The 26,214-nt window shown below is 41.2% G+C and overlaps 1 protein-coding gene across 4 annotated transcripts in view; it reads right to left on the minus strand.

The window, feature by feature from the left end:
• apba2b (amyloid beta (A4) precursor protein-binding, family A, member 2b) overlaps positions 1-26,214 on the minus strand; it is a 60,585-nt gene that overhangs the window by 9,751 nt on the left and 24,620 nt on the right. The window contains exons 3-9 of one of the 4 annotated variants that reach the window (XM_079555671.1): positions 17,369-17,979; positions 14,834-15,945; positions 10,346-10,423; positions 8,654-8,693; positions 6,652-6,720; positions 6,024-6,169; positions 574-609 (exon numbers count right to left, since the gene is read on the minus strand). In XM_079555671.1, the coding sequence (XP_079411797.1) occupies positions 574-609; positions 6,024-6,169; positions 6,652-6,720; positions 8,654-8,693; positions 10,346-10,423; positions 14,834-15,945; positions 17,369-17,960 (2,073 nt within the window). In that variant the 5' untranslated portion in view covers positions 17,961-17,979. The remainder of the gene's footprint in view (positions 1-573; positions 610-6,023; positions 6,170-6,651; positions 6,721-8,653; positions 8,694-10,345; positions 10,424-14,833; positions 15,946-17,368; positions 17,980-26,214) is intronic. The other 3 variants (XM_079555672.1, XM_079555673.1, XM_079555674.1) reach the window with 3 other exon arrangements.

Genomic DNA, 26,214 nt, shown 5'->3' on the forward strand with positions numbered 1-26,214 from the left:
GATCTGACCATCAAAAATGCCAACAGAGAAGAAACTCATTTATATCAAACACCTAAAAACAAAACAACATTGAAAACAGCTTGATGTTGAACGTTGTTGTGAAAGAAAACACTCCTTTAGGTGCTCTCTCTCTCTTTCCATTTTGAAAAGTATAAACAGGAAGCATTATGTGTTTATTTTCTTTCATAAACACATTAAAAAGAAATAAATATGAGCCACAAAGGGATTATTGCAAAGTGTATTTTTTACATCAATTTGATTAGGAATTACATGTTTCAATTAGATGTATACTTTATACACGTTACACAATTAGGAAAAAGCAAATTAAAAATGCAAACCAGACTTTATATTTATTAAAACATAGCAGTCAGTTGTTTTGAACTACCACCAGAGGCTATCGTTGTAGACAAAAACATGTTGTTTTGACTTTTCGTGGTGTGCTGCCGAACTTCATAGCAATTCACACTTAATAAGGCAGAACACAAATACGAGACAAGCATGGAAAAATAACATGATGAAATGTGAGGATGAGACTGGGGGGGGGGCTTCAATTTAACTATGTTGATAACACACCGCTTTTTTCTTGATTTTAGCAGCCTTCTGAACCCTCTGGCAGGGGGCAGGAGGTAGTAGGCGATGGGACGGGACCAGCGGATACGGGAGCACAACAGACAAGAGGGAATAAAATAGGGTGAATCAAAGCAGGTAGACGAGTCACAAACCAAACAGCAGCTGTGCTATCTTCAAAATAGAAAGAGGGAGAGAGGAGCAGAAGGAGAGTGTGTGTGCGGATGAATTATGTCTATGTGTGTCTGTGTGTGTGTGTGTATGAGAGATAGCAGCGCCGCGTTGGTTATCAGATTCAAATCCAAACAGCAATTACAGACAGGAATAATTGCTTTCCTTGTTCCAACACAACAAACCACAACATGCAAACACACACACGGCATTCCTGATCCGATGAATCTTTTTAAACAGTGCGTGCCTTGGTGTGATTGACAGTGGCTCAGAATACAGAGTCATTTCTTTTCATCATCTGTTCAAATAAAATGTGCTTTTCACCATGTATCAGATCAGACAAAACGTTATGACCACACTACCAGTCTGATTGTGCTGTGGTTTAGGTTGACCACAGGCGTATATTAGTGGACTGTAATTTTTCACTCCTCTCCGTGTACATGAATTACACGAGTCGAGAGGGAATCCAAGATGGCAGCTCAATCGCCCACGGAGCATGTTCCAAAAAAGGACAAAAAAAGCGGGTAGCTCCACCCCAGTGAGGAGGGCTGAGCAGCAACAAGCCTCCACCGTGCTCCAGGGCCTGTCAATCAAAGCCCAAAGCTAAAACTTTAAAAATGAATCAAACAAAAAACATCATTTGACCCTACTCAGAGATGTCATGGGAGAAAAATCAATTTTAGAAACAATAAAAGTCTTTGGAGCGATGCTTTTAAGTTGTTTTTGACATGTGTGAAGTCCCCATTGGTTTCTCTGTTATAGTAAACCTTCTGGAGTCACCCCTAGCCACTAGGGGGCAGTAACCCAGCAATCGCAACGCCCCTGAGGACAACAGAGCTTTGCTCGCACACTGACTCTGATATATTTTTATGCAAGCTCTGTCGCACAGGAGTTTTCCATCATAGATTCTACAATGAAACTCTGGCATAGTATGTTTCAATTCATTCGTAGCATTTGTTTATTCCTCAACATCACAACATGGAACAGTTTTGGGGATGCTTGGAACTAGAGAAACAGTCATCCATCAAATATGCAACTTCACTGATATCTGTCTTGTAATTTGTCTCAACAATCTCACTTTACCACTAACTAATTATGTCAAATTAAGTGAATTCTCTGGGTAAATGCAGAAATAACAAGGCACCAAACAATCACAAGGTCATCCCAATGTCAGCGCCTGCTTTAAGAAGACACTCACTTATCTACCACTAAAATGGAAATTGTTGGTGTTTATGAGCTGTTGTCTTCTCCTCTCCAATCTGTATGCTCTCACAAAGCACTAAAAACTAGCAAGGGAGAAGATGCACCCTCTATAGTAAAGACTTTAACAGTGTACTAAAAATAATTACAAGGTCAAATCCTTGTTGGAAGAAACTGCTTTGGGGGCGATCCTTATCTTGCAAGATTTACTGTTTTATAGTGCAACAACAACAGCAACAATCACAGTTATTTATCTGCTGCTATCAAACACATCTGCACCACAGCACTCTATCTTGATAGCATTTTACGTGCTACATTTGCCATTTGAACCGTTGCCGCTCTTGCTGCAGAGAAACAGCCTAAAGGTAAAACATTTGGAAGTTTTTAAAGATGTGCGGTGAGCGCTCACACACAAGACATGATGTGAAGGTTTTGACTGATCCACAGGAGTTGAGGTAAGCCATGAGATGACACATAGAAGGTGGAAAGGAGAGGAGAGGAATGCAAAAATATTAAATCAAAGGAGCAGAATGTATCGTTTTATGGTGTGTGTGGTACAACTGCGAAAGCAACAGCACATTTGGGAATAATGAATGGGATAATGGCATTTGAAACAACACTGAACTATAAACAGCACCAGAAAATGTCTTTAAATGTCTTTATGTATCTGCTACAAACACTACTGACTGATCATAATGAGTTTAGCTTGAGGTTATTCAATTCAAGAATAATCTGTGGACAAATACAGCATTTTACATTACTATTATATTCAACATTTTCAACCTATACAATGCTTTACGGGTTGAAAATAACTGTTTGTATATAGGTCCAGGCTTGTCGTCACAAGGGGGTGATTGGTCTCGACCATAAACCACAGGGTCAGCATGAAGACAGCATGTTTTGTTGTTCCTGCGGGAAATGTTGCCTAAAATAGCCACATTGGGGAAACACTGCTTTTTGTTGCCAATGCCTTGTCAGAGCCAAGTGCTACAGTATTTCCAATGTCAAAGATGAGTTGCTTCACATGCATTTACTCATCCAATGGAGCACAGATCAACTGGATAATGCATGGCTTCTTGTTCAGTGGAGCTGTTTTGATGCAGGAAGTGTCAGAGGAAGGTGAGAGCTGACTGTTGCCATGGTTTCATCCTGTCAGTTGTTTTTTTTTTTTTTCTCCAACTGGATGTGACAGACTGAAAAACAGGCGCGTGAAGATCAAAGAGACTGAGGTGCGGTGATGACAGGAGATGCAGAGAACTGGGTAAATAGTGTTTGCAAATATCCAAATGCAACGTGCAGCAAACACCGGGACAGCAAAATGGGCCCAATGTTACAAGAACACATAGAATAGTTATGTTTAAGCTCTCAGTTGTACTGGAGTTTTCTATTGAAGACAAATGCTCATAAGCCATCATCTTAACTTAAACATTTTCTGAAAGTCGAGAAAGAAATCTGTACATGTTTGTTTTACTGTTGAGGACATTTCACCTCTTACCTAAAGAGAATTTGTCATCTAAAACTCTAGAACCCTGCATCTACAATCAGCAAACAAATTACCACATAAAGTGAGAGTGTTATTTCATCATTTTAATAATGATTTTAGATTTTTAGGCTTATTAAAGGCTTATTAAACAATAGGTTGTAAGGAAAAGACACAATCTTACATCATGTATAAGAAATTCAGTTCTGTTTTGGGCCGCGGCTTGTGATTTTAAGGTGATGACATGGTCTAGAGAATATAGGGATAATAAAGCCAATAATGATTGTACTTTCCTGCTTTTAATCCTGCTTTCCTTGATGAATCTGTTTGCTTTAGTCTTAAATATGAGAGGTAAATCTAATTTCTGTGGCATGCAGACATGTTCTTCACACTTCAAATTATGTCCGTGACCATAGCATTCTTTTGCTGCCCACCACCTCAATTATATGGGCACTTTATACTGTTGTGAGGTGACAGGAACACAACCTATTACAGTCTTTCCATCTTTAGTTCATTACAATGCAAATTATGAAACAAAACACTTAAAGCCTTTGTCCTTGTATTTGAATCTACCGCGCTTCATATAATTATAATATCATGAAAAAATGCCTTTACTTCTGTTATTCAACTTAAAATGTGAAACTAATATATGCTATAGACTCATTTACATGCAAAGTGAGATATGTCAAGCCTTTATTTGTTATAATTTTGATTACGGCTTACGGCTTACAGTCCATTTTCAAAATATTCGAATTTTCTGAGATTTCTAATTTGGGATTTTTACAAGCTGAGCCATAATAATAAAAATGATAACAAATGAAGGCTATACACATCTCGCTTTGCATGTAATGAGTCTATCATATAATAGTTTCACAGTTTAAGTTGAACAACAGAAGTAAAAATAGAAATGCAGGAATCCCTCACTTTAATTAAATTTACAATGGTAATATAGTTTACAGTAAATATTTCAGTTTTGATGAGGGACAGAGCATGTGTAACTCTGTGACATACTCAGGTACATACACTGAAGTAAACTTTTATATACCTTAGATTTGGATGAAACAACTTGTCGAGAAATCCAAATGCAACTTGCAACGTTTAATTTATTCTAGCTATAAAGAAGTACCATCTGGCATATGCTCAGTACTCATCTTTCATCATCTCATATAAATATATATATCGCAAGCAGTAGAACGCAAATGAAGGATCTCCATCTTGTAGCCTTTACACCAGAAGCAAATTGGGCCTTTGAAACATGAATAGTTCTGCCTCTGTGATACACAATACAATCTTGGTTCCTGCATAATTGCTTTTAAAAGCACATGATTCCAGAAGAAAACTGAATTTGGAGAATAGAAAAAGTGGGGCAACTACTACCACAAAATGAGATGAAAAATGCATGTGTAGGTTTCAGCAATGCTAGAGTGCCACCCAGAAGATGTGAATAATGCATTGTGTTAAGTGAACTTGACTGCTTGATGTTTTTGTGCAAGTCGAGCGGTGACTCATGCTGTCGCACGAGCATTAAGCTTTACAAATCCAATTCATGGTCACATCCTTTTCTCAGCTATAGAACTACCATAAGGAGACAAGATTGAAATCATGTTTTGTGAATAGCATCAGGTTTTATGACTGAATGTTAAGGGGTTCCTAAACTGCTCAGATTGTGACTCACAAAATAACTATGCAAACAACCAGAAACTGCTATTAAAGAGTTTCTCACACATCTACGACCCGGGAAGTAGAGCTGTGACGTCACCACTTAACAAACGTATGGGACATGAGTCAAACTGCTTTGAATCTTTACCTTTACTTCCTGTCAACAGCTTAAAAATTTAAATAAAAATAACTTTTCTGATAATTATGCAACTGATGAACTTCTTCGAAATAAGTCTCATTTTCAAAAGCATTAAAACCTGTCATATGCACTTTTAACTGTTTCTTTACTGGTAGTTATTTGACTCCAATTCACTAGTATACGATGTTTTGAACTAAAATCCTATGCTTAATACAAACACAAAATGGTTTCTAATTTTATATGGAAATCAAAATCCATTTTGCGCTATACAAATAAGCTTCCATTCCATTCCATAGTCGTGAGCCCAACTTCAGGGCAAAAGATCCAGGGGCGTCACAGTTTGAGCAGCACTGCTAAAGGCTAAATACAATAGTGAGACATGTAAATGCAACACAGACATGAAAACACTATGGAAAAAGGAAAACAAAATGTAGTCCACTTGATAGCCTACAACTACAAATGGCTGCAAACAAATGAAAACCATTGCTCATTGCCTTCTCTTGAGAACACATTAATTCATAAGTGGATTTTGATTTCCTATGTGACAAACAAGTAGTGGTATATGAGCCTGTGTCAAACTACAACATAGCGTCTTTATGTAAGCAGTGCACTCCAATTATGGACACACAATGGCATGAAAGTCGCAGATCAGAGAGAGAGAAAAACTCTCACAATCTTAGAACCTAAGCATCACAGAATCACTCAAGGCTCAAATGTACCTCCTTCAAATCTATTTTAAGGGCAGAACAGATACAGCCAGCGTCTAAGTTGAGTTTGATGCGTTTTTATTTTATTCTCTGGACATACCTTGACCCGGCTGACGGCCTCCTGGGCCTGCATCATCCGGATGTTCTTGGAGGGGTTTCTCTCGGACAGCAGCTGAGTGGAGCCAAGGTAGTTAGCAGCAAAGATAATGCCATCAATCAGGTCTTCTGGCTCACACGGTCCCGGGACTAAAGCCAGAGAGACACACAGAGGGGAGGCCATTAACAGAGAAGACACGGAGTAGGGGTTAGCGTGAGGCCGCTGTGGTGGAGAGGGTCTTGTAATCAATATAGTCTGTCCAGAGAAAAGGGAGCCAAATACTGATTGTGGTGTAGCGATAACAAGCTTTGCTGCATTGCAACAAAAACAAGTGGTAGCAGCAAATGACTGTTATCAAATGCAACATGTTTAATGAATGGAAAACTGGTGTGTCGGACCGTTCCAGATCTCACAAGGACGGCAAAACTAAAATCAGCAAACAGTCATTTATAATTAAGTCAAATGGTGAATTGCAGTAACAAAACATACAATATTAACAATGTTATTTTTCTTATTTCACCTCTTCTAAAAAATATTGTTTATCAAATTATGAACAAATTATACAAAATCGTGTTTGTAAGTGCTCAAGATCTTGAGTGCAGACCACCAGCACATTCTCAAATAGACTAACCATTGTATTTAGTAGCAAAGATAATGCCATGAATCAGGTCTTCTGGCTCACGCGGTCTTGGGACTAAAGCTAGAAAGACACAGAGGGGAGGCCATTAACAGAGGAAACATGGGGAAGATCTGCTATAGTCAGAAGAAGTGAGCACTGAAGATATGGGGTAGTGATATCGAGCTGGAGCGCTCTGCTTCATTGCTCACTTGGCCAGGAAAGAACAAAAGGATAAAGCATTACTTCATAGTTTCATATTTTTTCCAAATTGAATGTAAAGATTGATGCTTCTATAATGTTAGTCGCACATACAATAATGACAAGTGAAGTACTGGGATAACTCATTAATTTACGCATTAGCATTTGATGTTGTGAGCGACTAGATCCTAGATCAAGTGTCTCCAACCTGTAGCTTAGGGCTACCAGTAGATCTCCCCTTTCCAAGCAATTCCCCAAAGGCGTTCTGCATTTTCCATAAGCGCTATGAGATAAATTTGATTTGTTTGTGTTAGTGCTTATTCTCTCCGCACACCAAATGATTGACTTATGAACAAGCTAAACACAATCTGTAAACATTTTGATAAAAAGGGAGGTATTAAATATTAGCCACAAACTGTATAGTGTAATTTGCTTAAAGGGATATTTCAGGATCTTTGAGATAGGGCCTAGTTATTTAGAGTGTTGTTGATTTCTGGATATATATATATATATATATATATATATATATATATATATATATATATATATATATATATTAATGCAGTCCTTATATTTGAAAAGTTTAGAGGTGCTAGGCTAGTGCTAGGCTCGCGCATGTCTATGGTAACTACATGGTATGGTAAGTACCTGCATTAAAATCAGTCTGACCCAAGCACAATGCACCTGAGGCAAATCACTTATTACACCAGACTACCGATTTAAATGTCCATTAAATGTCCACCATTTTGCATTTAACATAACTCATATTTGAGCAGCATCAGCTTCCTGGTTGTAAGCTACACAGCGGTGGAGTGATCTGCTCGGTTACCGGATCTACAGTAGTTTGTTTACCTGCGGCCGGCATTTCTACACGTGGAATCCACAAAGGAGCTTTTTACAAATCAGATATGGCAACGTTTGGAGGACTACCCGATGATTTTGAAGAGGTTTTCAATGCAAGCTACTAGTTACCATAGACATGCACCGGCCTAGCACTAGCCTAGCACCACTAACCTCTTCAAATATAAGGACTGCATGAATTAAAAAATAAAAAATCTTCAGAAATCAACAACACTCTGGAAAACTAGGAAATGAGGCCCTACATCAAAAAGTGAAATATCCCTCTAAGTCCCATAGCTACTCATGTATTCGAAGCAAAGCATAAGTCTGTAGTTTTTATTTCATAAATTTACCTCAAGAGAATAACAAGATTAGAGACCCCGGTCCTAATCAATGACACAGACATACAAAATGCATTCTAACATTCATTCACTGTGACACAGAGACTCAAAATCACCAAACACATGCTTGTCTATGGAGGTGATGGGAACCAGCAAGTGTTCACAGTCACACGGGGAGGACATGCCATCAATCAGCTCCCGAGGTTGGTGAGCGAGGTTACTGTGGTGGAGAGGTTCTTGTAATCACTATAGACTGGGGCAGTGCAGAGAAACTGAGCCAAACAGTGCAGATAGTGGAGTAGTGATAAGGCACTGGGTGGGACTGTGGGGCTTGGGGCTAATGGAGGTGCAGGACTGGTGGGACAGGCCTGAGATTAATCTGAGCGTGTGATATGGAGATGTGCACTCCCCGACACCCTCCAAGGGACACAACAGGCTGCCGTGATCTGAGGAGGCTGACAGGCAGCTAAATCCTCACGCTATATTACACTGCATCTGCCCGAGCAGCAGCACACACGGCCTGGGCAACAGTTATCTCTCGATGCAAATGGGGGGAATAAGCACGGGTTTCTTGGAAGTGGTCCATGTAATTAAAATGTTTTGATTTTGTGTGCGAGGGAGGGAGATTGACTTACCATCGACAAAGCTGGGGAACGAGGCGACTTTCTTGGTTGGCTGGAAAATAGGAACGAGAGAAGATGTTAATGATAAATGTTTGCATATGCACTTGGAAGCACGACAAATGCATCTTTATCATATTAGAGAAATGCAAATGAGAATGAGGGGGAAGACGCAATGGACAAGCATAGGCAAACAGACAAAGTGAATTGCAAAAATGCACTAAATGAAATAATTAGTCCACAGATTTAGAAAGCACAAACCCCCATTCGCACTCTAGCAATTGCGAATGCTCTGAGATTTGACAATGTTAAAGAATGAAAACTAATATTTTAAAGCAGTACTAAGTAACTCATGCCCCTAGAGGCCTTAAGCGCCACTGCAGGTGTCGTAGCATGTTGCATTTTTTAGCTCATTAATTGTCCGTGAGAGTAAATACTACACTGATAGAAAAGACAAAGGGAGAGAGAGATATTGTATATCCAATTACACAATGGAGATATTTTTTTTCACTCAAACTGGCTGTAAATACTGTTTAAGTGGAGCTAGCCTGCAGTTAGCTTTGCCCGTTAGCTTGTTAGCTTCTTCTTCATGATTCCATTAGTGTGTATTGGGGCCTCTGACCGGTAGGCAGCAAAGTTGCAATTGTGGTTTTCTGGCCAGAGACCCCAGGGGGAGATGAAAGATCCCCCATTCATCCCATTAACACTTATATTACCCCCAGAGGGACTACGGAAAGGATTTAAAAAGGTAAACAAGCTTCTTAGTACTGCTTTAACTTCCTCCCGGGAATAAAGTCTCGCAGACAATTGGAAATAGACTAGCATCTTAGGCCTGGTTTGCAAGTTAGTTGGATAGGGAGGGGCCATCATAAAGCCACTAGTCAACTAATCCGAAGTTTCCATTAGTATCGAGAGCCACAGACATTCCTTCCAAAATAACTATCTAACATTAGCTGGCTCAAAACCAAACAAACTAATAAAACTAAAGCTAATTCCATTGTTACTATTCGTCATCCTAAGCTCTTCTGCCTTCAACATTTCAACGTTTTGAGAATAGTACATTAAGCACATCCAAATGGAAACAATCATGCGCTTGTGCTCAAATTCTATTTCCACGTTTTTCAGACTTGTCTAGGGGAATTTCTCCAGGGGGCTCTTCTTGACTGAGAGTGCAGAATAAATACCATAATCCGGCAAGAAATATGATTCATCCATAATGACTTTGACATTTAAAGAGTCACGTAGGAGCCTGAGAGCAGTCAAACAGCTGGCAGATAACGATTTTGGATTTACAAAGCACCTTATTTCAGAGCGCTACTCATCCATATTAAAATATTCTCAGTCACATTATATATAAGGAAAATACAAAGACACCCAAGTTCTTTCATTACAACTTTTATCTAATTTTCAAACTGAACCTCAAAGGATTCAAGATTGAAAAAGCGAGATGGGAGCTGGGAGAGGAAACATCTGAAGCGCAGAATGTTGCTGAAAAATGCCCCTCGTAAAACAGGGCGGATCAATTACTGCCATGCTTTCGCGCCGTGAGCAGAGGACATGAGGCGAGATGGTAATTACACAATTACTCATGTACACAGACAGAGGAACGCAGAGAGGGGCTGAGGCAGACTCATAAACAAGCGTGTATGACCCATGTATAAATGTAAATTATTGGGAGAGTGGGAGATACAAATGCCACAGGCCCACCTCCGGCACGTTGTTGTTCTCCAGGGGAACGTTGAGGTCGGAACGCTGCTGCTTTCGGGGCTCGGCTCCATTGCTCACCTGGACAATCAACGACAAGAAATTAAGCAATAAAATTATATGAAAATTTTAAAGGTGCATTATGGAACTTTTAAAGGAATAGGCCACCATTTTTCCATACTGAGATATGTTCTTACCTGAGCTTAGACGAGTTGATGCGTACCTGTCCTAGCATTTAGCCTCTCGCGCAGTAATATCTTCACTCCTAAAGAATTCTCTGCGCAGACGTCGAAGTGCTCCTAAGGTGTTATTATGCCTTACAATATAGTACCCCTTTTATTCGCTTAGAAAATCGATATGTTTAATTTTGTGTAAGTACAATTGGATTGTGTAACTACTCACGTAACCATATTTAAATAGGGAAAACGTGGAAGAGCTAACTAACTTCACCTTCGTTTGGCCCCATAGAGGAGAGGAGGAGAGACTAAATGCTAACAACATCTTCATCAGACCAGACAGGTACGCATCAACTCGTCTAAACTCAGGTAAGAACATATCTCAGTATGGAAAAACTGTGGCCTATTCCTTTAATGTAAAAAAAACAACAACTACTTATTGACCTTTCAGTGACTCAGCAGCTGTAACGGTGGTTAGCACGGCGCTTTTACTTTCCATCACAGTGGCCTCTATGTTGCTCCAGGATCTATCGTTTTTAGAGTTTCTAGCATAGCAATAAAAATTATTTCTATGTTTTCTGGCATGTTTTTTCGCTGCTGACTGACCTTCTCCATGGTTAGGCAGACATTCTATTCTATTCTCTGTTCTCGATCCTGGAGCACTGAGCGTTGTAGAGGCCACTGTGATCGAAAGTAAAGGTGCCATGCTAATGATGCGTTCCAGGCAACTGGTATCTGGTCAATTTCCCGCCTCCCACTTGGAAAAATGCCTTGGAACGGTGCTCGAAGTGGTAATTACAACTTAAACGTACTTTGTAACTTGTAACGTTCATATAACGAGCCAACAGTTGTACCATTAGACGTTTTGTAACATAAGAGTTTATTCAGCTGGAACGCTCTGAGGTCGTAAGTCGACATTTTCAAGTGGGAAAGACACCAGTTACAAGTTGCCTGGAACGCACCATAACCACCCACACAGCCATGGGGTCACAAACTGGAATGCAACTGCAATGTTGGTTTACTAGTAAAATATTGCAATATTATCATTACCAAAATAAAAAATATAAAAATGTCATATTGAGTGTCCCACTGTATAAATGGATCTAAGAGAAATTGCATTTGAATTTTACAAACCAGACAGAATGCTTCAAATTACAAATCTATTGAACCAATAGTACATTGTTTTTGTCTTTACTGTGCTTTTGATACATCAAGCAACCACTCACCTGTTCACTTACACAGACACACACTAAAGAAGGAAAGATGACTTCTCTTTAGACACAATAAACTGAATTACACATGCATGTACAGTAAACATGCCACACCGGATTGTAGCCATGGGCTAACTTGCATCCGTTGCCCCCCCAGCCGCACTCTCAAACACACTCATTCATCCGGGTCTTTTGTACATGTTTCCAGTGGTAGGAGAAACTGGAGTACACAGAGGAAACCTACGCGGACACAGGGAACACATGCAAGAACTTGGGACCTTCGAGCTGTGAAGCACGAGCACTAACCACTGCGCCACCATGTCGCCCAAGCAGAGATCAAGGCATGAGCAGAGATCAAAGCAACAACCCGCTGATGACGAGTCTACACTTACACTGACTATTAAACAAAATACATGATGCGTTAAAACATATTTTGTCTTGTAGTGCAATAAATGTTGTTTTGTATTTCAGTGTGTGTGAACTAGCAGGAGTTGTGTTTGTTTACATTACGGTGGCAATTTTGCTCCCTGAAACCTGTGCAATGTGCTTATAAAGTCATTCCTGTAAAGAATTGTGGTGTTGGAAATGAATTAGAAAACTTAGGAATGAGGACCACAACAATTTACAGTATGAATCTGACAAACCAGTACTTTTGATAATAAAAAAAATAAGATAGACAGTGATGAACATCTAAGTATTAATGTCCAGATGTCATGGTGTGCCATATAATTCAGTTTAATGCACATGAAGGACAGCCATCTGGCACATGCTTATCACTGTCACCACATCCTGCACATGAACATATATCACAGCCGCTGGTGTGATGGCACCAATGGGAGGGTGCCCTATTGCTTCCCACTCACTGACTGCATGATCGATTTCATAACTAGATGAAATTATGTCTTCCTCGCAGTATGTCTCTCCTGGTTGCTGTAATGAAATTGGGGGCAAGGCAATAATTCGAAGATGCCTTGCTGTTACACATGAGGGAAAGGATTTTGTTACCAGAAATGTGACATTAGTCTTCTTTACGACGTACGAGTGAAACATAAAGATGTGATCAATATTCAGCAGCACAAACAAGATTATTGAGTTTCATGATGCTTGGATTGAATATTAAAATACACTTCATTGAGTGTGCCCAGTCTCAAAATCCATTTACGTAATCTCAGTCTATAATTCTTATCCAAATCATCAGCCGCAATGCATTATCTGTGCTGTCTTCTTCTCTGCCACTAATGTCCTGTCATGAGTACAGCAGTGGTTCATTGGCTGAGTGTTCGCACACCAATCGAAAGGTTGGTGGTACATACCGTCGTTGTGTCTATGGGCAAGGCAGTGTGTGTGAGTGTGAGCGATATAACAGCTACATGAATGAACCTCACATGGGTTCACAGTTCTGACCAAATAAACAAAGCAAAAGAACAAAAATGAATTACACTACATTATAAAACGTCTTGTTTACAACCTGACGTCTTTTCAAAATCAAAACCACCAAAGAGTTAGCATGACTTGCTCTCATGTATGTTGTGCAAAGTCTATTATATTTAGATCCATCTATTTGTCTCCAATGACTCATCTGTTTGTGGGAAAATCAACAGATTCTTGTTGACTAAATGTGTACATGCAAAAACACCTCACCATTCATCTATGGCCATTTGAACTTTCCCATTATGTTGAAAGAGACGAGGCTGTGATGATAAGCATTAAAATGAATAATACAGCATCCAGGGAAGTTAGCACTAACTCTGCTCTCAATAATTCCACAATGAAGTTCAGTTTAATAAAGAAAAGGACATTTTCCTAATTATGATTAGTGATACTGAAACTGTATACAAAGAATGTCTCTAATGAGAGGCTTTCACATGACTCTCATCCAGGCAGTTAAAAATGAGAGGACTTAAAAAGAGACAGCAACATTTTGTCCCCAGGAGGGACCTACAGTCAGAATTTCCTTAATCAAGTCAGTATAAAGGTGTTTTTTTAAGGGGGGGTTCTGTTTTTTTTCTGTTTCTGTGTTGAAGAAGTTGAGGGATGATGGGGGTCATTTCCCCCTGGTGTCTCTGGTGACAAAACCACAATTGCAACTTTCCCTTCCACCTGGTCAGAGGCGCAATACACACTAATGGAATCACGAAGAAGAAGCTAACAGGGCAAAGCCCGTTTGAGTGAAAAATTATCTTCACTGTGTAATTGGATGTACAATATCCCTCTCTCCCATTGTCTTTTCTGTCAGTGTAGTATTTACTCTGAATCCTTTCACCTCTGCTCTTTTATGTGTGCATTTTGTACCTACATACAGTACATTGTGTTGCTTGCTGTTCATACTTATTGTCCAGGGGTCATGGCAAAGTGGTCCATCACTTTGCAGTTCAAAAGGAGGACAAAATGATCACTAGTCTTCTGGGCTTCATGAGATGCTGAAATGTGACTGTACTGTATCTGACCTGCTTTTCTGCCACACAGAAGCAACAACACAGAGCAAATCTGAGCACAGACTGGGGCAGGTGTTTTTCTGTGGACAGTCCACGGGAGACGCACAATAAGAGAGGTTCTGTGGTCTATCTCCCCCTTGTTAGATAGAAGGAAGAGAAGCTAACAAGAGGGAGGGAATGTGCAAGGGTTTTGTCTGTGTGGTACTGAGTAATATGCCAACTCACCACAAATGTCTTTTAAATCAAATTCAGTGTGAAAGGTCACTGCAGTACGTTGCAATATGTAGATCTCCATGAATAAATTAGAATATGCTGAATATGTTTCACTGCAATTAATGATAGACTACCGCATTGAGAATTGGGAAAACATGGCCTAACAATGCAACACAGATTATATCATATATTTATCTATATTTTTCATGACGGTGACCCATATTTTCTAACATGCAGACTTTTTTCCTGCTTAGTGCACAAGTAAGAAGAAAAGTGTGTAGTAGCTCATTGTGACAACCACACATTTTGAGAAAAGCTGAAAAGGGGAAAAAGGCCTGACTCCATGTAAGCAGTCCCCATAAAAAAGAATAGAATTTGCACAGCATGTCCCAGAGTAAAAAGCTGCATTATATTCTGCGACAGAGGTAGCGTATTCATTTTAAGTAGCCATCTCACCTGTTCTTGAGCCCACCTCTGCCGGTCCTCAGGTGAGCGCGGGTGTGCCTTGACTCCCCTCTGCAGGTCCGGTGTGTTGTGGTGTATGGAGGGCAGGTTTAGGGACTTGGGCCGGCTGTCGTGCCTGTGGTGGGGCGGGGGGTAAGGAGCAGTCTCTGGTTTGGTGTGAGCGTAGCTGCCTGGTGGAGGGTCCTGGGTCAGTTCCTCAGGGCTTTGGTCAGTACTGCTGCTCAGACTACCCATACTCATGCTCATTTTAATCTCGGCCACTATTTGGTCAATGTCCTCCTCCGCCTCCTCGCCCGTCTCCCCTTCTACCACCATCACTTTTCGCCCACGGTACGGAGACCCCCGCACTGAGTTCCCATTGTCCTCAGGGGCATAGTAGTCTCCGGTGTAGGACCTCCTGTGCCCTTCTTCCTCATCGTCCTCTTCTTCCTCATTGGGACAATACTCCTCGCTCTCCGGCTCGTCCTCTTCTGCCCCATCCGCCTGCCGTCCCGTATGGAGATTCTCCTTGTGATGGTGCATGTGGTGATGGTGAGTGTGGTGGTCCAAAATGGGCTCAGGACGTCCGTTATAAATCTGTTCATCTGGATCTTGCTCCACAACCTCACAGCGGACTTCTCCATCCCCGTCCCCCCAGTCCTCCTGTACTCTGTGCCTCTCCCAGTGCTCTTGCCTGACCTGCCCGCCCTCTCTCCACTCCTCCTGGACCTCCACGTCACCCTGCTCCCACTGGTCGTGCTCCGGGTCGCCCTCTTGCCACTCCCCATGTGACTCTGCCTCCTCCTCCTCTTCCTCCCTCCACTCCTCCCGAGCTTCTCCATCATCCTCCTCCACCCACTCCTCCTCTCGCACCTCGCCCCCCTGGCCATTTTCCCCCTCCTCCGCCCAGCCCTCCACGGCCTCCTGGCATTCGTCGGTGTGGGGTTGCTGGATATCAGAGCTGTAGTCCACCGGTTCACTGTGGTGGTCGTTGTGGTTGTGACTGTGTGACTGCGAATGGTTGCACTCTCCACGGCCGCTGCAGTCCATTCCCTCCAGGTAGCTGTCATCTTCGGGGCAGTAGCGGATGTAGTAGGTCACGCCCTCGTCCTCCTCAGCAAGGCCTGGCAAGAGAACCATACAATGAAGTACTCAGTGGACGAGGTGAGGGTCTAAAGACAGGGGGCGTTATGCACCTCAAGCTTTATGGTGGTGCTCTGTTTTGATTGTAAACTTCCCTCATTCAGTACTATAATATAACAAGGATAAGGTTGTATAGTTTGTTAAAAGTAAACCTTAACAGTACATAATTTGTCATTATCATTATTTTTAGTTTTTTTTATTATCACCATTATTACTATTACATTAATTGTACTATTCTGTTTCCCCCCGTTGTTTTATCCCTCTCCCAGCTGTGTGGGGGAAAATAACACACACACAAAGCAAATTCAGTCCTGACCTGACCTTGTTCATAAGAGCTGCAAAAGCATAGATGACCTCAAAATGTAGAACTGTTACAGTCAAAGGATGTTATAAATTCTCCTCAGTACAACATAAAATGTCTTGGCTCTCACTCCTTAGTGACCTTCGTGACAATACAAAAAAATACATATATATTTCATTAATATCGAACCACTCCTTGTTTTTGTTTTGCCTCTCAATGACACATAGCAAAGTGTCTTTGTCAAGGTCACATTACATTTCAATTCAGCAAAGTGCTCATATTGTCCTCTGAGTGAACTTCTGTTATTTTACTGTGTTAACTGAGCACTATAGACTAATGTTAGACTAACGACTAGCCTATTGTGCATGTTTTGGGTTGACAGGGTAAACCGGAGCACGCAAAAGCACACCTACAAATCAAACCTGGGACCATCCTGCTGTAAGGTGAGCATTCTAACCACTGAGCCACAGCGCTGCATAATTACTGGTACATTAATACAAAATGCAATGGATGCTCATCTAAAATTCTCCACTAATCACATATTATCAATTGCTGTTCTTTCAAATGCATAATGCATTTACTTAATACTTCCATATATATATTTTGGTAGTTTCATCTATTTGGAAATAAAAATCCATCTTCCATGTCTTTGGTTCATTAAATTCGCAATAAGTTATTGATCGTGCTACAATTTCACTTTCTCTGTGAATTGATAATAAAACTACACCGTTCCAAAGTTTGGGGTCACCCAGGCCAGTTCTATAGTTTCTCTAATCAGCAGTTCTCAGATGTGCTAGCATAATTGCACGAGGGTTTTCCGATCATAAATTAGCCCTCAACACCATTAGCTCAATGCACCATTATAACTCTGGAGTCATGGTTGCTGAAATGCGCCCCTGTACATGCATGTAGGTATTCCATTAAGAATCACCCGTTTCCAGCAAGAATAGGCATTCATCACATAACAACGTCCAGACTGTATTTATAAATAATTTAATGTTATCCTCATTGAAAAAAATAAGGCCTTTTTAAGTGACCCCAAACTTTTGAGCGGTAGTGTGTATCTTTAGCAGTCCTTGACGTTACACTGAAATATCACATACCATCGTCATAGTCTTCGTCTTCCGAGGTGTTGTTCATGTACTCAGAGCTGGAGTCGTCGTCCAAACTGTCCGCTCCGTTGTTGTACTCAGCCTGGTCCACTTGGTGGTTCACGTGGTGGTCCACGTGGTGGTCCACTTGGTGGTCCACTTGGTGGTCCACGTGGTGGTCCACGTGGTGCTCCTCTGGTTCAGGCTCTGGTGTGGGGGGAGTGATCGATCTTTGGTCCTCTACCTCTGTATCTACTGGATTACTGTATTTACTCTCCTCAACACTGTGCTCTCTCTCCCCTTCAGGAGGAGAGGGAGGGGGCCTAATGACTTCTTGTGCCTTGGGAGGGGTGTATTGTGCCTTACAGGAGCGAGGGAGGGGTTTAGGGTCATGGGGGTGCGGTGGCTGGTGGTGGCGGGACTCTTTGGGGTAGCGGACGGAGCGTTGTCGTGGGGCAGGTGCTCTCAGATCCAGTGCCTCGGGTGGATGAGTGTCAGGACAGGACACAGGTGCAGGAGCAGGTGCAGGGGCAGCCATGTTGGTCCCCCCACTGGACCCGGGCCTCTTCCTGTGAGCCATGACTGGGGCTTTATTACTGGCCATGCATTTTTACGGATTGAGCCTAAAAGAGAAAAAGAAAAACAAGAATTTAGACTTTTTTTTCCTTTTTTTTTAGTTTAGCATGTATTTAGATTTTAACCCATGTCAACCAGAGGTACATGCTAGATTAAGGAATACTTTATTGTCCTCCTCATAGATACATCTGACCCTTCAATGGGGCTGGAGCAAACTGTCAGGAGCAGTGAAGGATCGCAGTGCCAGGGGACCCATCTCCAGATCTCGAGCTAAAACTCCACAGCGAAACAGAACGTTCTCGCTGTAATGAGTTAACTATCGTGTCTTTAGTTCTAATACAAATTCTTTCGTCAGTGGAATTTGAAACTTTTGCATTGGACTCTACTCACTACCCACTGAAAGGTAGAAATAACTGCTTTGTTACAGACACAATTAATGCATTGTGTGTAATTGACAACTCATTTATCTCTCATAATCTTTTTTACCAGTGTGAAAACTGCTGCATTTGACAAGACACAGATTTGCCGTTCGCTCCCTTTACTTGTCTGACAAAATACTTTGGAAGTCTCACCTTCACCGAACTGAAAAGAAAGAGCAGCGCTTGAAGTGTCCCACCCAAAATAAATGGGAGCAGTGACAAACTGAGAATCAATAGTTACAGCAAGGTCATCTTTTCAGAGTACAGTGTGAGTGGAGTGGAGAGCGAGAGCAGAGGTTATTATTTGGGTGATCATTTATTTAGGACTTGTATTGATCCTGCAGTAAGCTTGTGAGAGTGGTCAACATGGGCAAGGCAGAATTCGAGATGCCTGACAAAGACAAGAGTCACAAAAGCAATCATTTAGATTTCTATTATCCGCTATCAGAGTTCAAGAAATTTAAGCTTGTGAATTTATCTTTGCTAGTTTTTCTTCTATTTTTTGTGTGTGTGTGTGTGTGGTGAAAAAGCATACAGCAAAATGTCTACATAATGAGCACATGCAGCTATCCTGACAGCAATCACACACAGGGGCGAGGTGTCTTGCCAATGGATACAATTGCAGGATGCATTTAAATCAAATTACATACATAGTTGACATTTACATAGAGTTTGAATTTTAAACATTGAAAATTGTCACAGATATACATCATTTTAGGGAAAGGAAACGTTGCTCATATAGACACTTGCTAAAAACAATGTAAAAAAAACACACACAATTCATCTAATCCTCTGTATTGTCCAAATGCCAGTGTTTTACAATGTAATTGTATAATTATGGAATGCACCTCTTTTCCTAAAATACGTTTGACAGCACAATCCCAAACCTATGTGTGCTGTAACATGGCATATGCACAACAAAAGAAGACAACAGAAGATATAGCCACTAGTGTCATCTTGGTGTATATAATAAATACTAGTAAATACATGTATATATTTGTGCTAATGCCTGTTTCTACCCTGTCATTTTTTTTCATAGCTTGCTGTTGCTATGAACACCTTTCCTTGGGGGAACCTAAAGACCTTTCCCCAGTGACTATAGCATTTTCCATCACCCTCGAATGCAGAGATTAATTAGCACTCACAACTTGGCACATATACTGTACCAACACTACTTTAAACCATGCAAAAAATATGATACAGCCACAAAACAAGCAAAGAACATGATGCTAGCAAGCCATTGTTGCTGTTTCATACAATGCACACCGTTGGTGACTCACCAATAAACATGGAGTGTGTCAAATGCACTACACTTTTACACTACAACACACACAAAATGTCAGAATCTCAAACACTATCTACTTTGGTAACACTTTGTTAATCTACATGCAGTATGTATACGTATATATGCCCTCACTTACCTGAAGCTGATCCCAGTTTTGTACAATAGCCCTCAAATCTCCACTAACAACGGGCCTATCCCTGTTCCATCCCTCTCTCTTGCTCCTCCCTTCCCCCCAACTGGTTGCCACTACGAAGCAGGCCCCTCCCAACCTATTCATTACACGAAGCATCCTCCAGGCGCGCCTCAGCCCCACCTCGAAACAATCCCCCTGAGATGGAGGTAGACACTGGTAACTATGGGCAACAGCATCCCCTGTGGGACTCATACAACCTCCGAGCTCCGAGCTCCCCTTTGTGGAGTCCAGAGATTGGCACCTGATAGTAAAACACATGCTACTACAATGTTATAGTGTAGCTTTCTTTGCTTTTATGGTGTAGTTTCTTTGGATATGATTAATTAGTTAAGAACAAGAATAATACCACTGTTATAAGACAGGAACTAGCTTTAGAAAAAAAGATGATTCATAAATTCTAATTTGATGAATTGGGTTTTGTATCTTTTTAATGTATTTTATGCTATAACTTCTGTGCTTAACTCAAAAGAGAATAAGTAGATATCATCCTAGAATGCAAATGGTTCCGGAGAGTGTGTCATTTAAAGCAGAACTAAGTAACTCGTGCCCCTAGAGGCCATAAGCGCCACTGCAGGTGTCGTTGCATGTTGACAAAGGGATAGAGGGATATTGTACATTGTGCCACAACCCAGTTACACAATGGAATTATTTTTTGTCACTCAAACTTGGCTGTAAATACTGCTAAAGTGGCGCTAGCCCATAGTCAGCGTTGCCCGTTAGCCTGTTTGCTTCTTCTTCGTAATTCCATTAGTGTTTATTGTGCCTCGGGATCGGAGCAGGGAAAGTTGCAAGCACGGTTTTTGTGTTATCCCCAGAGGGACTATGAAAAGGATTTATTATGGTAAACAAGTTACTTAGTACTACTTTATAATAATATTAAGAAGGGATTCCCATACTTCCCATACTCGTTGGCTAGCTAACGAGTATCCCTAACTTGCAAAATGAACATCAATATTTATGTCCGGAGACCTTATTTAAGATAGTAACATTTTCTATGTAGAGGATTTTCAGGGCATTTGATCTTTGAAGTGTTTAGCATGCTTGACTTGAAGTTGGCAGAAGAGCAAAGTCTCAAACGTCGTGAGCACACTTTAAACATAAACAATAAATGAAGAAATGGATCGGATTTGTCGTATTTACACTGAACATCTAGAAAAAAAAATATAGCTATCACATCCATCAAGACAATGCAACAATACTATCTGTCTAGTTTCTTTGCTGACCCTCATTTCTAACACACACAGTATTATAGCATTTTACCAAGCTCATATTCTTAGATGGCAGCGACATGTAATATTTCACTAAATCTGTCCTGCGTTTCCTTCTAGTCCCTGAAAGGTTCATGGCACTAAAGACCAAACCAGAAAACAAGAGGCAAAAGTGAATATTTCAGTGGTTTGTTTAAAAAAGGCAATCTGGCCACAGCAGAACACCATCCTGTATACACCTGCTTCAACACAACCCCAGCACAGAGATTGTTTGTCTGCTATTCAAATGAGTTGGAGTCCAGACAGCGATTCAAGCGGTTACTTTTTACCAGCATAAAACCGACGCACCCAGAGGAACTACTACAGTGCCCACCCCGAAAGTCTCCCAATTGACTGCATTGAAGAGCAGCTGGGGAGCACTTGTGAAGGCGGCCCTATTCATGTCTGCCACAAAACACTTTGGCTACAGTAAAATAAAGCTTTAAATTAGGCTCTGTTTGTGCTCGTGTTTGGCAGTGAGTGCATTCAGGTTGTATAAGATTAACCACAAAGAGGCAGAGGAGCGGACAGAGGGCAGAGGAATGGGGGAAGCAGATGGACCGGCTAAGTTTGGGACACATAACGGACTTCCTGACTAGAATTTATGACTTGTGACCTTGGAGCAGCAAGTGACAAATAGGATTTAGTAAGTCTACTTGGCTGGAAATGTGCCTTATTTTTTTTGTCTGATCTCTTATGGCTTATCTGACCATCTTACAGTTGGTCAAGATTACAGATCGATATACTATTACTTTCTACATACTGCAATTAGTTTATATGTAATAGAATTTGACAAAAACATGATTTGAATACTATACTGCAGGACTAGTAGGAGCAGAGTGGTCAGCATTACAATCCCAGCAAGAACATTTAAGATCTGCTCTCGATGTTGGTTCTTTATTAAGATGCACGATGTGAAGGGATTTCTATAAAAGTAGAAATCCCTTCACGTCCCTTCAAGTCTATAAAAGTACTATTAAAGTACTTAAGTGTGTCTGCTTGTCTGCGCATATTTAGTGGAAGGGACTGACCTGCGCTTGAATGTGAGAAGTGAAAGAAAAAGCCTTCATGATTTACAGTTTATATCCTATTGAATAATTTTGTAATGAGGACTGGGTGCCCAAAGATTTGAGTGGGTGCTCGAGCCCCGCAGCACCCACGGCATCGGCGCCTATGCAGAGGAGATGTTATGATCTTATGTTAAATAATCTGATACACTACAATAGAAGCTTGCATGTTCACATCTTTGCTGCACACAAATGCACGCTTGGGAAAAAAAAAGCTTCAGGCTCAAAGGAGAAAAGCAAATGATTAGCTCTATTTCATTTCTTCTGAAGATGGGGACGGTACAACAGCCCAGCGCAGAGGATATTACTGTTCCACTTGAAGGGCAGTTTCTACTTTGTATTTTCTCTCTAACGCAAAAATATCATCCATGCGAAAACATTTAAACGAGAAGAATTAGGTGAACTGCTCAGTCTCAAAATAACCTGTGAAAATTGATTATTCACACAGCAAAGGCACAGCATTTGAATGGGCTTTAAAAGAGGGTTACACTCTTTATTTAATGAGATCGAAAAGGGAGCAAGATTTAAAAATGTGAAAATATCCAAGACTGAAAAAACAATACGATATGATACCATAATTTATGCTTTATAGATCCCAATTCAGTTCATGTGCTGCTTAAATCAGTCACACATAAAAGCAACAGAATAAAAGAATTAGCCTTAACTTAAAGGAACAGGCCACCATTTTTACATACTGAGATATGTTCTTACCTGAGCTTAGGTGAGTTGATGAGTACCTGTCTGGTCTTTGTGCATACGCTCAGTCATGCAAGAAGACCAAAGATGTTGTTAGCATTTGGCCTCTCCCAATGCATTCCTATAGCTCTAAATGGGGGCGAGGTTGGAAGCTACCACGCTCTTCCATGGACACGCACAAAGACCAGACAGGTACGTATCCACTCGTCTAAGCTCAGGTAAGAACATATCACAGTATGTAAAAAACGGCGGCCTGTTCCTTTAAAAGAAAATCAACCAAATAGGACAGTGCGGAGAATAGTAAGAAGTACTACAGCTATCATTCCTCCCACTGAGCCCCTCCCACACAAGGATGTATTTTACATCCTAATCGGGTAAGGAAGATTTCCTGAGTCTTTCGGTGGAGCAGGAGAGTGAGAGCTCCTCTGCCTCATCACCAGTCAATCACAGAGAGCAGTTTTCCTAATGTTCTCCTCTCCATGACTGACACTACAGAATCCTGATCGGCTCCAATCACAGAGGAGGCCTTTCTGATCAGTTTGTCCAGTCTCTGTGTATCCCTCTGCCTGCTGTTACCTCACCCAGCACACAGCGCCATAGACAAGAGCATGAGCCACACAACTGCCTGCTAGAACAATTGGAAAACTTTCTTGCAGATCTTGCAGAAAGAAAGCAAGCCTCCCCAGGAAAAAGAGTCTGCACTGCATTTTCTTGTAGAGAACATCAGTGTTCACCGACCAGTCCAGCGTCTCATGCACCTGCAGCCCAAAGTATTTGTAGGAGACCTCAATCTCCTCACCATTGATGGTCACAGAGGAGATGGGTGGTGTCTCCTAAAGTCCAGGACAATCTCCTTGTGATTCCAGGACCTGGTTCATGGATATTTCCTATAGACCACAAATAACACATCTAACTTACCTATAGACCACTGAGAAGAGATGTTTGGCCCTAAAAATCTCACTACAAACCAAACTAAACTAAAATATGCTCCGTCTCCAAAAGAAGGAAAAAAATAGACTATTTTTTAGCACAGAAACATCACGAGTCAACGAGTCATTCATGCTTTGTTTGTGTTTTTGTCATGAAGGTTGAAAAGAACACTTTCACATTAGCTTTTAAGTCATTACAACACTCTTGATTATTGATTCAAATTGATAACAACAGTCACTCACGACAGCACCAGACCACATGCTCGAACAAGCCCCTCGCATTCACTAAATCCAGAAAAACGCCCAGTGTGGCCCAGATGCTTTTGTATTACAAGCCCAAAAACTATTACGTGATAGATTTAATATGATGACCACCACTACAGCGCTGCAGGGCACATTAAAGGGCAGTTTGGATTTAATAAGTGGCTGGATCTGTTAAAAGGGGTAATTTAAAACCAGCGCTGGTGGATACGAGGCTTGACAGAGGAGGAGGAGGAGGAGGAGGAGGAGGAGCACGAAACCGCAGAGAAGCACGGACATGATATCTGAGAACAAACTGTGCAGCAAATTCAGTTAAGATTTATTAAAGCTACAATATGGTAACGTGAATATAAATAGCCAATGCAGAGGACACGTTTCACTACAGAGACAACAAAGGCTTTAGAGCTTAAGGGCAGTTAGAGGGGTACTGTACAAGTGGTGTTTTGCAGTAACACTGGGAAATTGTATGCCATGGAGTCGACTATATATATATGTCTAGAGATGCACAGTTGCAGGCAGAGAGGTTGGCACTTGTCAGCAGGCTGTTGTGCGTTTATTCTTTCTGCTGAAGCAAAGCTAAAATGTATTTATGCTGGCAGAAAATACTATCCGCTCATCCGAAAATCCGATAGACTTGGGTTTCTTGTGTTACTTTTGGTTTCAAATTTAATTATGAACCCTTAAAACAAGAAAGTGCCTCAAATTTGAATTAAGTCTCCAACAACTCCTGGATTCGAATAATTCTTAGGTCATCTTTACAACGACAAGCACCTAAAGGTTTCAGAGCTCCATCATTCCAACTATGTCAACAAATTGTGCATTCGCTTGAGCGTGGCACATTGTTCCGCTTGTAAATTAAGAATAAAGGCACTATCAGCGAGAGAGAAAATGAGTTTCCTCAGAGCCTCATTGAGATTCAGCGTCAGCCCCGCACTCGTCTCCAAGCACAACAAGAGCGCTGCACAGGGGACAGGAAGCCCGGGCAGAGGAGCTCCAGTGGGGCTGTTGAGATCCAGCCCCGCTCTCCAATGTGCCAGTGTCCAAACGAGAGGCAGCGCGGGAGGGGGGTGGTGTAGCGATCATCCTTCGTCACCCCGGACTGTTGCCATAGCCACCGTTTGTTTTTCAGCCCTAGTCAGTCTAAGAAAAGAGTGGCGGCATGCAGTCATTGAATTGAGTATTTACAAAGAAACAAGTTTGCTGCGCTAATTATCTTTAACTGGATGTGGCGAGAACGTTTCAGAATTTTCAAGGTTTTGGCGATTATTTAGTTTGAATACTGACTAATGGGTGAAGCGATAGACAGACATAAGGGCTCTGTCTAAGTGCCGTTAGCCCAGTACACTGTCTCTTAACCAGGGGTGTGTGCAGGCGCGTAACCTCTTAACCCCCACCTGAACCGAGCACATGTCCTCCAGTTCGGCTTTACCCAAATCTAAAAGCTTCTTGAAAAAAGGGTCAAAATAGCGACGAAAACAAGGATGAAAATACAACAAAGAAAGTGAGAAAAGAGCGACAAAAAGACACAACATATAAGTGACCATAAAAAAAGCGACAAAAGAGTGACAAAAAAGGAACAAATAAGTGACCCAAAAAACGTCAAAAACATGCCCAAAAAGCAACAATGATAGAGCAAATAAGTGACTAAAACATGACAAAAAAACGGTGAAAACACAACGAAAACACGACAAAAAAAACATCAAAAAGGTGACAATAACGCAACAAAACTTGCCATCAGTTTTGGAGGCCTTAGCTTTCAAATGACGCATAACACTGTCGCTCATCAGTTGAGAAGTTTTTAGATTTGGCTAAAGCCGAACTGGAGAAAATGTGCTCGGTTAAGGCAGGTATAAAAGGCTTAAAAGGTTGGGAACCACTGGTCTAGATGATTGGTATTGGTAAGTTGATAATTGTCAGAAAGGTCTTTGGCACTGACTGGCAGCCATGTTTCTGTCACTCTGCCGAAACGTACTATCAGAGGTGCTGTTTTTGAGACAATGTGCAACAGTAGAAGAACACAAACAAATGAACAGATCAGCAATCCTGTTATGCCACAATATCTTTATCCACCTGAGTCATTCTAGTACAAAATCTTATAATACTTTTCTGACCGTGCATGCACTGAGATGTTTGTGTATTTCATCTTCTATTAGTTTAATCACCAGAGGCTCATAGCGTGACGTTG

Source organism: Gobius niger (assembly GCF_951799975.1).
Source record: "Gobius niger genome assembly, chromosome: 4".
Classification (NCBI taxonomy): domain Eukaryota; kingdom Metazoa; phylum Chordata; class Actinopteri; order Gobiiformes; family Gobiidae; genus Gobius; species Gobius niger.